Source organism: Chanos chanos, chromosome 8, assembly GCF_902362185.1.
Source record: "Chanos chanos chromosome 8, fChaCha1.1, whole genome shotgun sequence".
Classification (NCBI taxonomy): Eukaryota; Metazoa; Chordata; class Actinopteri; order Gonorynchiformes; family Chanidae; genus Chanos; species Chanos chanos.
The window spans coordinates 3,292,428-3,306,039 of NC_044502.1; the positions used below are offsets into that span (position 1 = coordinate 3,292,428).

Below are 13,612 nucleotides of genomic sequence, written 5' to 3' on the forward strand. Positions count from 1 at the left end.
AAAAAAAAAAAGCTCTCTATATGTGTGTTTTTCTATACATGGGTCTCTAAAACCCATTCCAATGGAATTCTCGTTCCATAGTGTATTTCCGACATCCCATCGCTAGCGTGCCACTCCTCTCGGTAAACGATGATCGAGGCCTCGTTCTGAGTCAGAGGAATTACAGAGAGACCGGGGAGGACAGTGGGAAGTAAAGTGGTAAACACCAGTGTCTAAGGAACCATTGCATTGTTTGGGTTTTTTTTTTTCCCTTTTCTCTCTCACATATCTCTAACAGCACTGAGAATGTCATTAACACGCTTCTCTTTTTTTTTTTATTTTTACACTCGGGAAGATAGAAGATCAGCAACTGTTTTGAAGTGTGTGACTTTTGTCCTTCCTCGAAAGCCCAGTTTGAAGTAAAACCAAACAAACAAACAAAAAAGCAAGCTCTTTGGCACTGTGAGAGGTTTCTTTAAACGAACTTAAACTGAATGTCTGACTGATTTGGCATTGTGTAGGGTTCCTCTGACTGAACTTCAACTGAATGTCTGACTAATTGAGAAGAAGAGAGAGACCTGCTGTGCCCAGTCAAATTCTCCTCGGTTATCCTTTAATACTTGTCGCGTGTCTTCATTTTACTCCGTCAAGCTGACATTATCGAGAGGAACATAAAAACAAAAAGAAAGAAAAAAACAATATCGATTGCCCCATTACGCAAAATAATCTCCTGCTATTTTGCGGCGTAAAAACCGTGATATCTGCAGAAATGTAATAACCCCCAGTTACAGCTGCTCCACTGTCGTGCGGGGGTTTGATGGTCTATCAATGCCAAACCCCGCTGATTTAGGAGCCCATTAGCCGTTTTTGTCTGCACTCATTTTTCTGAATTATGCCTGCCACACGGAATAATTGTTTATGAGTATTAATAATCCACTGGGCCGTTATGGGAAGGCCCTGTTTGTGTTATGGTGCTGAAGCAAAATGCAGTGTGCTTTGAAATGTCTTCATCTTCACAGAGGGGTCTAGGACGTGAAATACGATTGAAACGTAGGGAAAAATTCTTCCTGAAAGTAGATATTTACTTATTATACTGCTAATGGGGGAGGAAAAGATGGCAGCATTTTTCCCCCTCTGCAAAAAGGCGGGAACAGTGTGCAAAACGGACCCAGAAATTCCGAACGGGTCGGATATCACATAAACTGTTCCGACAGTTCCGACATCCTCCGCCGCTCATCGACACTTTTGAAAGAAAGAAAGAAAGAAAAAAAAAGAAAAAAGTTCTGAAACAGACCCGGGTCTAAATGTATTTGACTGACTCGACCTTGTTCCAGTAATCACGCGTGAATGTGCCCTTACAACGTGTCCTTCTGTACTGCAGTCCCAAGAAGAACTGAAAGAAGCAGATGTGTCAAAAGCAATGCCAAACAGAAATTACATCAACACCTTTCCTTTCACAGGCTTCGCCACGGTTTCCCTTAGACAGTCGGTTGTGATTAGTGGCCATGGGAGCAAGGTCACAAGGAGAGGAAGCATTAAAGACTTTTGGAACAGGGCCAATCATTCAAATGCAGCCAATACATATTTCTCCCACCATAGCAATAACACCACCACAGCAAAATGTCACTGCTGTGTTATGACATGGTCTGTATTCTTGCCTGTGCTGTCCAGGGTAGTTGTAGCTGAGGACAATGGACTCTGTCTTTGCCTGTCCCTATAGTTCATTAACTCTCTTTAACGTGGGTAGGAGAGAAGACACATAAGACAGAGACAGACCAAATCCGACATTTTTTCTTTGTTATAACAGATAATGAAACGGTGGAATGGGCTTCGAGATACCCAGTAACTGGTCCCTCACTCAAGTGGGGAACAAATGAATCTAACAATATTCTTCACGCAACATGTCTATTTAACAATCGGCTATAATGTAATCTGCGCAGACTTCGTCTGCGTTCACCTGCACAAGTACAAGAGGGACCTTTCTTTATCTTTTTTCTTTTTTAAAGTTTTCCACCTGAGTGATGATTTAAGACGGGCCATGAACTCCAGTACCTTTTGAATAGAGACTCTGCACTCGGTGAAAGAGAGAGAGAGAGAGAGAGAGAGAGAGAGAGAGAGAGAGAGAGAGAATTGACACGGAGTCTGAGGTTTGGTGTGAGAAGAGACGCTCCAGGCCCTGTGAGTGTTAAAGATCAAAGAGCGTCTGTCGGACGAACTTTCCTCCGTGTCTCTCCGACAGAGACACACAGCGCAGGTCTCTGCGTATCGCCCAGTGATGCGATCAGGTTCAGGTGAGACCGGCAGCGATATGAAGGCGCGTCCAGGCGAGGTAGACTTCACATTAAAGATATGTCTCATTTACTCCCTCACCGGCAGCGGCCTGGGCGTCCTGCTCCTGGATACACCTGGACAGGTATTCCGCTAAAGCAGCACCTCTCACGTCAGTCGAACAGTTACCGACCATTGTTTTTAGGACAGTCTTGACTTAATGGGCTCTGGTTACCTGGTGAGCTTAAGAGCCCCCCACCCCACCCCCCTTCACCCTGTAGGTTTTTCACACTGTAATCACATGTTCTGTTGTCCAAACTGGTTCATTACATCAATCTAACACAAACATTTACAGTTCCATGTATTTATTTGTCAAGGGCAGAGGAGGTAACACCTCCGTTCTGTGGTATTTACATACTAGAAAAAATAAATAGCATATACAACCAAATTAAAACTCTATGTGCAATATGCAACAGTCACCAAATGTCCTTTAAGTCCATGAGAACATTAAAAAGATACATTGTCATTTTTTGTATTCCTCCTTGGACTGTCTTGTGAAGATTCGTTCTGTTTCGTGGTGAGGTTATAAGGTCTGTACTGTCGTTTAGAAGCAGGGTTAGTGTGCGCTGACGTGAAAGAGAGAGAGAGAGAGAGAGAGATCTCATTATCATCTCTGTGCCAACTCCAGTTTGGTCTCAGACTTTGCTGGGGCTTCAATCGTTTCTCCACACATAAACTCTTCCTGTGAAAGAGAGAGGAGAGGTGGATGACACAGAACGACAGACCGAAACACAAACGGCCAGTCACCCTGAAAAGCTTTTATGTGTCAGCCTATCACAGAAGGAACCAGGTAACCGATGTTAAAATCAGCAGCTTCAGTAGGGTTGATCTGAGAGAGAAACCTTGCCATCTAAAAATAGGCCTACGTCAAATTTAAATGGAGCTCAGCTGGAAAAAAAATATTTAATTATTTCCCATCTCGTACTTTAGCTAATTATAAACGAACAGATTCGCTCTGTTTCAGCCTCAACGTGTTTCTGGTCGCCGTCATGACAAACACGCGAAATATTTTGAAATTCGCCGCAAAAAAAAAAAAAAAAAAAAAGGCTTTCGTGAAAAACTCACCTTGTCGTAAATTACTTTCACGATCAGAGAGCAACTGGGGCAGGTCGCGACCTCTTCGCCGTTTTCAAGGTCTTCCTGTAAAACACAAGGTCACGTCACTTTACGTGCTCTCCAAACGAGGTCCAATCAGAGAGAGACTGCGCTAGTTTGGCCTATGAAAATTACAGGAGAATGTTTTAACGCTTTTCTGAGATTCTGTCTCCTTACAACTCCAACCACAATGTGTGTCCTTACTTCACACTGTTCTCCAATCAAACAATTGGTTTTTTCCTTTTTTTTGTGTGTTGTTCATTAAGACATGTTAAAATTCTCTCAAACATACACTAAGTCTCTGAGTCCTCAGTAGTGCTGGCTACGCTGAGAGGAAAAAAGATTTGGTTTTTGAGGGGCAGAGCGTTTTGTGAGTGATGTACAATCTTGTTAATTTAACTCTCATTCCCATAACTGGATGTTAGGCAAAGCAATGTTTTTGCCTCATGTCTTTAAGACAAGATGTCAGTCCAATCCTGCTGGGTCAGCCCAAAACAAACCTCATACACACATCTATACATGGCATTTCAAAATGTCAACCTCAATGACAGTTCAATTAGAATGACACAAGTTTCAAACGAGCACAGCTGTGACAGTCGACAGCGCCGAACAGGAAAGAACCGAAGTCTCATTCAGAAACTTCTCATGAACACACTCTAACACTGAGAATGAAAACACCACTGAAAATCATATCAAAGCCTTCAAATCCACACTAAATGGACAGGTTACAGAAGTCAGATCACCCACTACAGGCAAGGGGACAAAATCTATCTATCTATCTATCTATATATGTGTGTGTGTAAAAATAATCTGCTTCACTCATAACACCAATTTTCCTGCGGGAAAGACAGCGTTGACAAGTTGACGACAGCGCCATCTGGTGGTTAAAAAAAGTTTCTCATGCAGACTAGTTCATGGAGAGAACTCTCAGTAACACAGGCCTGTCTGAGGAGCTTACACATCGAACCCTTCAGACCAAACATCCTCTCATTTCAGCTTTCACATTCACGAGCACCTTTGCCGACACTGTGGATGAAATCCCATTTGTCTCTCGTGTTTGTGTGTTATCGATACTAAATCATAGAGGAGCAGACCCTGAGCTCCCCTCACAGACACAGACAGGGCTATCTGACCGGAGAATGACTGGACAGTCATGGTATGACAGACAATACTCATGGTCTGACATGGGAAAGGCTCATGTCTCAATTATGGCCAGTCACCAGCACAGTGGGTTCCTCTGAACCTGGCAGCTGATAGGACAGGAGAAAAGAGCGCGCTAAAAAAAAAAAAAAGACGCACTCTTTATCTGTAGGAGTGATAAACCTGTAAGCTGCCGACATACTGATAGTTCTTTCCACTAGTGCGGTGCTGGTGCCGGTGCTGCCTTGGTGCCCGCTGAGCACCGGCACGCATTTGCCCAGACCCAAGGGCTAATGTTCTGACAAAGCTCGTGTGTAAAATCCAGTCTGACAACAAAAGTAATGTTACAGAGGCGAACAAAGTGCTGACTCGATTTCTGGTTTAAACCAGAATGTAGTCCAAAGTGCCAAGCTTAAGAAACGGAATCAGCGGAGCCTGAACCTAACGGCAAAGTTTCACAGAGGTGAAGAATGGGCAAAGATCAATCAGAACAGAGAAGCATATACCTGTGGTCTGTATCACACTGACAGATCCTGGATCGTTGAAAATATGTGAGCGCTGTCACGTGAACTGGACCGTTCTAAACAACAGACTCTAAATGCGGCTGCGATAGACTAGCGGTGCTTGCCTTTCTACAAAAGATCATATTATATAGTGTTAGATCGTTTAGTCTAGATCATCGGTGAACTTTGACGTTTTCATGTGTTATTTTGCCGTCAGCATTATATAATCCAACATATTCTTGCGAAAATGTCAGCCAACGTATCACGTTTCCCATCACACCTTGAAATTTCCAACTTTGCGTGTAAACATTAAGACTACACTCCACTCCGCGTACAAACATCATTTCTGACCCAACCTGCATAAAACTTTAAATACAGTCACCACAGCAGTTACTACGCTTTGAGATATTTTTTAATTTTCACTTTACAAGTACTACATACTACTTATTACTTTTCCGTCAAGATCAGTATGCGAGTAGTATGCAGTATGCCATTTCGGACACAGTCACTGTGATGACGTTAATCGCTGCAATAGGCGTCTCTGTTTTTCCGGCATTCCCGGCATACCCGGCATACCCTTACGTAACAAGACTGGTTTTATAAAAAAAATAGCGAAGTATTTATCTAATGCTGAATGGGAGATACCCTTGTAATTCTAGTCCTTCTTTGCAAACTGTCTTTTGGTCACACAAACACCCATGTGGAACCCAAGATATATGACAGCATGGTATTTAATACGTAAACAAATCAACTTACCCTTGTAATGGCAAACCTGTCCCCACATGGACAAGGGTAATAGTATGTTTCAGTTTCCTCATCATATTCAAAGTCTTCAATTTCAACTTCGTCGTGATATACAGACATCTTGAAGCCTTAAAGTTTAGTCAAGAAAAACACGCCGCATGCTGCTCCTCAGTGGTGCGCTGTCGCGGCAGTTTGACGTTGACAGCAAACCAAGTTTCGTCAACCTACGTCATCCTTTTCGTGGGCTTTTTTTAATAACTGGCCGCCAGAGAGCGCCCTTCCTCCGAGATATCTGAGTGAGAGTACACGAGTTAACTGAATCGAAATACACACCATCCACAGTCACTTTCTTTCATTAACTCTTTTAATATCAATAGTTTCATGAGCTACACAGCCCTAGTGCCCTCTGTAAAATGTCTATCTAAGCTTTTTATCGCTTAGATATGGATAATTACAGTATGTCAACAACTATATCACTCCTACATCTGACAAGTACTTAGTGCGATGGTAAAAATAAAATGTGGCAACTATTTTTTTACTTTGTGTACTTAGGGAAGGGGTCAAGGTTAGCTTATTGAGTCAGGGACGCCCCCTCTAGGGTGTGTGTGTGTGTGTGTGTGTGTGTGTGTGTTTAAAAGGAAGAGAGAGACAGAGAATCTTTAAATCTCTGTCAAACTGGACGTTCAGTGGCAAAACTGCTTTCCCCTGATCCCTCTGTGACCCAGTCCTGAATCCCATGATCCCCGTTACCATTGTTACCGTCTCCTCCTCAGAAGGAGGCCGCTAACTCCCGAGGTCCGTGATCTGTCAAAGGCCACTTTGTGAGTGGCTAGAAGATTTCGCTTCCCCCCTGCCCTGACCACAATTACATTACCCCCAAACCTCTCCGTCCCATGACTCCATGTCCGGCATGTAAGGGCAGTTTCTCTTACACATAACGTAACCTTTTTTTTTTTTTTTTAGTTTTTAATTGTTGTTTTTTTTTTCTCTCCGCGTGAATAATAACACTGTTGAAACCCAATGATGGCCCGGCAACTGAATTATCCGCATTGGCTTTTCATCAGCGGACAGGGCAGAACCTGTAACACAACTCAGGGTGTACAAACCTGTGGTTTTAATGGCAGCCAATAAGTTGGAAAGGGCAGGTTACAAAAACTTGAGTGGTCATATAATTTAATATTTCTGTCTCACTATATTGAATTTGAGAATTTTTGGTCCATGTGAGTTGTCTTTGTCAATGTCTAATCTGTGCTGTTTAGAAGTTTGGCCTTTGGCCGGCCTAAGGACGCAAGCACTGATTTCTGAATTTTAAACTTCTGAAGATGAGGCCTTCACAGGTTTTTCACAGGAGTCAGTCTGTGAAAGCTGTCTGCGGAACATGTGTTTGGATCGCACTTTCAGCAGAACCTCTCTTTGAACGCGTTCAAAACCAAATTAAATTCATTAAAGCATATCTTTGGAGAAGTCTCTGAAGTTCTCACAGCTCGTAACTGGCAATCTAATCACCACTGAGTACAATTATGTCGTCAGTGCTTACGAATGTGTTTTTTTTAGATGTTGTTGCTGTTTTTATTGTAAAATAAATCACTCTCCATGTGTTTATAAGTGATGTGAGGTGCATGTGTTTCTTGTGCTTCACGGTGGCCCATGGCTCAGTGGTTAGCACTTCTGCTTCACAGCAAAAGGGCCCTGGGTTTAAATCCTGGCTGTCCCAGGTCCTTTCTGTGTGGAGTTTGTATGTTCTCCCCGTGTTTGCGTGGGTTTCCTCGGGGAGGGTTAGTATTCCTGTTAATGACCCTGACCAAGGCACCAGCAAACTGCCCACTGCTCCTAGCTTATAGTGTGTGTTGCTCATTGTTCTAGTGTGTGTGTGTGTGTGTGCTAACTGGTGTTAGGATGGGTTAAATGCAGAGGCTGCATTTCAGTGTGTGTGACAAACAAAGTATTTCTACTTCTTCTCTCTCTTTCTGGTGTAATCGACTAGTTTGGCCTGTCTAACAATCCCTGATATTCTGAACAAATTTGCTTACTCTGAGCATGCGAGTCTTAATCTGTTTTCATTGAGCCATAAAACATCGGAACATTCTTTCTTTTGAGAATATCACAGTGTGAAACATCCATGGCGATGTTGTTCTTTCAGTAAGTCCCCAAAAAGACATTTCTCTTTCACACATTCAGACATTTAGATGTTTACTCATTAACACATTAGTTCATTTGGTATATTGAACAACAGAAACAAACATCTCCAAGAGACGCTCTAAGACTCGTCTCCGGGGTGCAGTCAAACGGCAAACGAAATTCCAGACGGCGTTTTGGGTTTCCCCTCCTTCTGTGTGGATTTAGGGGTGTAGACACAATGGAGGTCATGCTACACCCAATACAACGTCACAGCCCCTCTTCAGGAGCAGGACCATCCATAACCACCACCGCCAGTGAACCAGTCTCTGGAGAATCGAGGTCACAGAGCACTGCTTGGAGGGCCATAAAATGGCAAGGGTATTAACACCGCCCTAATTCTTATCCCATAACTTGGTGACGGCGTGAACGTAACTTTTTTCCCCTCTACCATTCCTCTCAGAGAGGTTACACTCTTTTATCGTTACTGGGGCATCGTCTGTATGTCAGCAGAGAATTATCACAGACACCAGCAGCGGTTATTAACTCTGACTTCAGAAATTACAGTTAAGTAGAATCCACGACAGGTTTATGTATCCCCCATGACTGGTGCTTTAGGACCCGCGTCGGCTGAAGGATTGTGGGTAAACAAGCTCAAGGCACGATGAGAAAACACATCCTGACATCACCTTAAGGACACTTGGAAAAGCTGTCTGTTCTTCGAAAGCTGGCATCCAATGTCCCCTACTTCTAACCGAATATAGATTCTTTAAGCCTCATTTTTTTCCTATTCCCTTAAATTTATCGAATTTCTTTATTTTCACCAAGCAATTAGGGGGTTACCATATCAAACTCTGGACCTCATTGAATGAGCACTTTTAAAAGAGACAATCTGATTTCACTCCAAACTCGATTTTTTTTTTTTCCCCCTCCTCTGTCACCAGATGATCAGTGTTTCGTGGAACTGAATGTTTCGTAATTGTAAACAGGAGGAGAAAAATTTAACTCCTTTCTGAGACTCTAGTCTTGACGTTTCTGTCTCTTTACTCGGAGAGGTAAGGAGGATTCTCGGATTTAACCGCTAATTCATTTTCCAGTCCTCACTGGGTAAATGTCTTTCAAATTCCACTGGCTGTGTTGGTGCTGGGGAGAGGAGGTTAACTCTTTCCCTGCTGTTGTCATGACTACCTTAAGTGGAAACATCATGGATGGTGAACGAGGCCCTGTCACGCCCTCACTTCATCTTAGGATCATCAACTTTAGATTAAAAAAAGAGACTTATATTATGGATTTGGATGCTATGGAAGTCTTAGTAGGATTGTGTAAGAACACACACACACACACACACACACACACACACAACAACAACAACATGATGAATACAAAAACAAGAAAAACAGTGGAAAAACATATGTGCTTATGTATATTTATGTCTATCATATATGAACTGTCATGTTGTCCTTGCCTTACCTTACCTTACTTATAATTGTATTGACAATACTTATATTATTGTCTCTTATAAGTGAACCAAAAAAGCTAACAAGCTTAGCTAGAACTGCAGGACACTGGACTTCTGCTTTTTACATCACAATCAGTTAGTTCAAAGCTACAAATGTAACATTTGATCCTGCACTCTGAGCCATGATATGTCACGCAGAAAAAGACTCAACATTCTAGAATAGTTGTTCTAAATTCCGGTTCTATTGGTTCACCGTGTAACACGCTATTAATGTAGCCCAGTACTCTCACGCCTAATTCAGCTTACCTGATCGACAGAACCTTTTGACCTCTTGACCTTGTCATACCAGTGCTAGGCATTAGTAGTTGAATAGGTCTCAAGGAACTAGGCGGGGGCTACTTTTAAACAGTGTCTACCAGTTATGTGACCTCCCTAAGCAAAGTCAATTACATCAACCCCTTACACTTTACAATTGATCTCCGTCTGTGTTTAAACAACCCTGGAGGCAGATATAACTGAAGCAGAGAAGTATCTGAGCGGTGTTTCTGTTACGTTGATCACAGCGTAAACACTCAGTCGAACCATGTTCAATGCAGATAATTGAATAAACATGTCCCCTGACCAGACATTAACCCAATTAATCAAGCTCTCTTTAATGAGCGGCCGATGGTCGATGGGATGACACTAATATATTTGTTTGGTTTTTTTTTTCTTTTCTTTTTCATTTTTTATTTTTTCCTCATCGTTGTCTCCCTTTCCATGATATTCCCATATTTATTTCGAGTCTCGATAAATAAATCGTATTACATGGTGCTTTCTGCTCATTGGCCAAACACCAAACCTTACTCTGTTTTCCGCATCAGGACACGAACCCAGCGGTGGAACTAAATTACAACACGGACGGCATTGAAACACGCTCCTCTGACCAGGGTTATGGCGTCAAATGAGGCAACGTCTGTTCAAATTCATTATTTCATTTCAAACGCTGACGAGTAGTTCTGCACGGTGAAAAATTCCTCCAGAGATGATCCAGCCGTATGCATCTAACAATCATCAATAATGATCTGTCTCCAGTGATTATCTAACCGTACCCTCGCAAAATGTCAGGCAGTCGGTATCATTGTGAAATTCCTGGAAGAAGAGTCTTCCAGCCAAGCCTGGGCCAGTTTTGTGGAGTCAGTTTTTTGTTCTATGTGAAGAGGTTAGTTTGAGGTTAAGTTTTTTTTTTTGTTTTTTTTTTGTTTTTTTTTGTTTGTCAAAGTCTGATAGTTTGAACCTTTGTATTAAGCTGCTTTATATGTTTTAAGTATGTAAAAGGAACAAAACGCACACACACATTCTGGTTACCAGTATATTCCTACTCACTCCAGTTACAGTACACAGGGGGGCTCGTAGAGTTTCAGATAGTTATATAATATATGTGTGTGTGTGTGTGTTTAGGGATAATACTAAGGAGACCAGGACCCTTGTTGTATTCTGTCAACAGGCTGAACCGTATGGGTTTCTAATCTGAGCACAAACGGGGGTCAGGGTGTGGGGGTGTGGGGAGGGGGTGGGGGGGGTGTGGTATGCCACTTGACTGTGACAAGCTCTCCTCTATCTCCAAAATAAAAAAGGACTGTGCTGTTACCGTGACTACAAAGCGAGTGTATACGTCCGTGAGAGAGAGTCTCGGTGGCTCTACGCCCCGTTACGACGTACAAGTTCCTGTCTGACTTTCCGTCCCCTTCACGCTGTCGTATCAGGAGGGAACTTATCGCTCTATGCTGTAAATACGCTGCACAAGCGAAACATTTGGGCCAAAGTTCCGACAAAGCATTGACAGCGCTGCCACCGTAACGCACGTCTTACGAATGCAATTAGACACAAACACATTTCTAGAGTTACTGATTTGAAAGAACAACTATTGACAGAGTGATGTCATACTGGTCTCCGCCAATCAGGTTAGAGCCAATCTCTGAAGCGCTTGCGCACAGATCATACGTGTTTATTGCTCAGTGTCTGTGAACACAGAATTAAAATGAAAAACTTTGATTTCTGCTCAGATGGCTGTCACGTATAGCTGCTCCACCCCAAACTACATGTTTGTCGTGTATTAAGGTGAACAGAGAATCCGTCCGTGAAGATTCTCAGTCATCCAGGTCGTGGTTGTCCGAGGAGGGTTGCATCGAGGTTTGTAGATGCGTGAAGACCTTTCATCCAAGAGGCTTCTTCAGGTCTGACTGACTGGTGGGGAGTCCCAGGTATTTAACCTCTTTGGGGTCGTCGTCAAGGCCTTTGATATCGCTGATGTCGATGTCGTTTGCAAACTCCCTATCCAAACCAGTCCAAACCATTTTTCTACTCCATCATCTGTGTTGTACGTTTTCGTATAGAAAACAAACACGTGTTTGTTTGTTTGTTTGTTTGTTTGTTTGACATGAACTCCCTCGCTCTTTTCCAGTCCCGCTGTGTTGGGGTGAAGATGAGAGGAGAGGAGGAGACAGTGGTTGTCTGCCATGTCGTAGTGACCACTGAAGTTCAATAGTAGGAAGTGATGAGACGGTCTTTCGTGGGCTGCCCTCTGAGTGATGGATGGCTCTTAATTCACTGACTTACTACTGCCAATTTCCACACGCTCATACACATGTTATTACCATGATTTCATTTACAGTGTAATTGCCTTATGACCCTAAATGACTGCACGTATGCTGTACACATTCCTGTCCTCTGTGTTCCATACACATTCACCGTATTACCTTGAAATAAGTAACTTAATTTGACCTGCACTTTAAAACAAGGACATCCAGCTAGACCCTCTCTAGATTGCTTTACTTTCTAAAAAAAAAAAAAAGAGGCATATGCTTTATAAACCAACTTTGCTTAATCGAGAAGGATAAACGTTAGAGTGTAGCACGACTGACGCGTTTGCTTCTTCTGTAACAACCCTATCAAACCGTAGCCACGAACGTCATCTGGTCGGCGACAATATCTATCAGAGCCTTTATCCGCACGGCCCGGGATGTGTCAGGGCGGCGGCTTTGAGCCAAGCGCTCGGTGACTGACCGTCGCCGCGCCGACACGAAGGCCCCCGCATAACCGCTCGTACGGCGTTCCAGGTCTAATGGGCGAGGACGGTTTTACCAGGGCCCAGCGCGGCCATGCGTCACTGGTCCACAAACCGCCTTTCTCTCGCGCGAACAACACAATGCCCCAATCAGGCTTCTGTAATGCAATTTCAGTAAAAGTAGTTCTCTCCCCCCCCCACCCTAAACAAAACGACAAGCTCGCTGCACGTCACAGCACACACTTTAAACGTAAAAAAAGTTCTTGTTTTCCAAGGATAACAAGCACATTCCTAAGGTTCCTCTGTCTGCCTTTCTTCAGCGGTTCTGAATATTCCTCTGTGGACTGACACACAGGACTATATTTGGTATCCTGCAGCTAAGCTGCTTTGAAGGCCGGTTCAGATCCAGCACCACATTTCAAAGCAAAATCACATTAAACAGTTTCTTGCAACCTATTAAAAGAGAAAAAAAAAAACGTATAGCCTTGTATTGTCATCACTATCTGAACATGGCTTGTGACATTTGAAGTAATTCTGGCCTGAGTTCAGTTTCCTAATATGAAACCACTTGCTTTTTTGAAAATACAGTTTTAGACAGTCTTTCCTTTCCAGCTTTTTTTTTTTTTTCCAAAGTTTACCAGCACGAATATCATATTAGATTATTATGGTATTCTACAGATTAGCGTCTTGTGGTGAACTTTATCGTTCTAATCACGTTAAAATGTAAGCATTGTCACTGGATTTCTGTTTTCTCAGTGAGCAGCATTGAAGCACTTAAACTCAATGGATTTAACCTCATTGTGTAATCGTGGATACATTTCTATGTATTACCATTACGGAAAAGCTACAAATGCATTATGAAATTGCAGAGTCTGAAATAGTTAAGTTCCTACCCCTTTTGTGGCCCAGGAACTTCCAGGCTAAATAAAGGACCTATGTTTCATCTCTAATTACGTGTAATTTATCCCAGCAGACGGGGAGTGTTAATTGATTATAGACCTGTGGGGTCCAGGCCCCCCACCCCTCTCCACACACACACACACACACACACACAAGACCATCACAGTGCTTCTGGGAAAGACACATGAGAGAGAAGCCAACTGTTCATCTACCTCAGGCCTCCATTATATGCCATCAGCTCTCAGTTACGACTGTCAAATGAAATTTTCACGGCTCCGTGTCCCGTTATGATGTAATGCGTTC

At 42.9% G+C, this 13,612-nt stretch overlaps 1 protein-coding gene across 1 annotated transcript; it reads right to left on the reverse strand.

Moving 5' to 3' along the window:
- Window positions 1-2,808: 2,808 nt before the first annotated feature.
- On the reverse strand, window positions 2,809-5,918 carry dph3 (diphthamide biosynthesis 3). Its single transcript, XM_030782743.1, has 3 exons — window positions 5,802-5,918; window positions 3,373-3,447; window positions 2,809-2,989 (listed from the first exon to the last, which is right to left on the reverse strand). The coding sequence occupies exons 1-3, from the start codon at window positions 5,907-5,909 to the stop codon at window positions 2,915-2,917; spliced, it is 258 nt and encodes an 85-aa protein (XP_030638603.1). The 5' UTR covers window positions 5,910-5,918; the 3' UTR covers window positions 2,809-2,914.
- Between the last annotated feature and the right edge of the window lie 7,694 nt (window positions 5,919-13,612).